Below are 1,449 nucleotides of genomic sequence, written 5' to 3'. Positions count from 1 at the left end.
CATCCATCCACCCATCCATCATCCATCCATCCACCCATCCATCCATCATCCATCCATCCACACATCCATCATCCATCCATCCACCCACCCATCCATCCATCCATCCACCCATCCATCCATCCATCCATCCACACATCCATCCATCCATCCATCCATCCATCCACACATCCATCCATCCATCCATCCATCCATCCATCCATCCATCCATCCATCCATCAACCACATGGTGCTAGTGAACATAAGGATCACATGGAATCAGATGAATGGAGCATCTCATACACCTCAAGGCTCGAAACGTCACACTCTGCTGTTCTAAACGGAAAAAGCAAAATGTCTCCAACATCAGAACTTAAGTCCAGATCTTGTGCTTTAGTCTCTTTTGATCTGCCATGTCTTTGACACCTGAGAACCGACACCTCCAGGGAGTTACCTCTGGTTGCAGAGCTGGCATGCAAAGCAGTCCAGGTGGTAGACGTTCTCCTTGGCTCTCATGACCATCTCAAAGGCTGGAATTAACTTGCTGCAGGCTGCACAGTTCCCCGTCACACCAAACAACCTGAACCACACAAAAACACACACATTAAAGTGTTATTCATCCAAATGGGAATCTCAACAGAAGACTTTATAGAATGAAAATGAAACGCATAAAACTATATTTTCTACAATAAAGCAGAAACATTCAATTCTACACACTGAGTTTCTCTTAAATTATACTAAAGCAAGGGGCGGCACGGTGGCTCAGTTGGTAGAGCTGCCTCCTTTCAGCTAGAAAGTTGCCAGTTCAAATCCCGTCTGGAGACCTTTCTGGGTGGAGTTTGCATGTTCTGTCCGTGCTGCGTGTGTTTTCTCCAGTTTCCTCCCACAGACCAAAAACATGTATGTTAGGCTCATTGATAACTAAACTGTTCCTATGTGTCCCTGTCATGGACTGGAGACCTGTCCAGGTGTCCCTTGCCTCTCACACAGTGAGTGCTGGACATGGACACCGGTGACCCGAAAAGGAAGAAGCGGGTAAAGATGATGGACACTAAAGCAGGGACACTTTAATCCTGAAGAAAGACACTTTTCAACGAGTTAAAGGTCCATTTTTCATCAGTCAGGCCTCATGCCAGAACACTCTTATATTTCAAATAAAAATGTTCTTTTCAATCAAAAACAAAAAACTTACTAAAATAACGTCATTTGCATTTTCACATAAATAAAAAAAACTGCTGAAGATTAAAAACAAATGTCACGGGGGGTGTTCAACAGGTTCTGCTCCTGTTTACTCTTCTCACGTATGATTGTGCAGCTACCCATCCAGGCTGTCACATTGTAAAGTTTGCAGATGATACAGCGGTGGTGGGATGCATCACAAACAATGATGAGTCCAGCTACAGGCAGGAGGTGGAACACCTGGAGAGCTGGTGCAGAGAGAATAACCTTCACATTGATGTGAAGGTTATTCTC

General features: G+C 44.7%; 1 protein-coding gene across 1 annotated transcript in view; it reads right to left on the bottom strand.

Annotated features, from left to right (window-relative positions):
• The window catches only part of lmo3 (LIM domain only 3), a 47,501-nt gene that overhangs the window by 1,250 nt on the left and 44,802 nt on the right, over positions 1-1,449 (bottom strand). Inside the window, exon 3 of the mRNA XM_037696036.1 lies at positions 431-556. Coding sequence (XP_037551964.1) covers positions 431-556 — 126 coding nt within the window. The remainder of the gene's footprint in view (positions 1-430; positions 557-1,449) is intronic.

The sequence above is a fragment of the Nematolebias whitei genome, chromosome 22, assembly GCF_014905685.2.
Source record: "Nematolebias whitei isolate Nwh7 chromosome 22, NemWhi1, whole genome shotgun sequence".
Lineage (NCBI taxonomy): Eukaryota > Metazoa > Chordata > Actinopteri > Cyprinodontiformes > Rivulidae > Nematolebias > Nematolebias whitei.
Note: the sequence above shows the minus strand (reverse complement) of the source record. Positions and strands in the feature narration are given on the sequence as shown.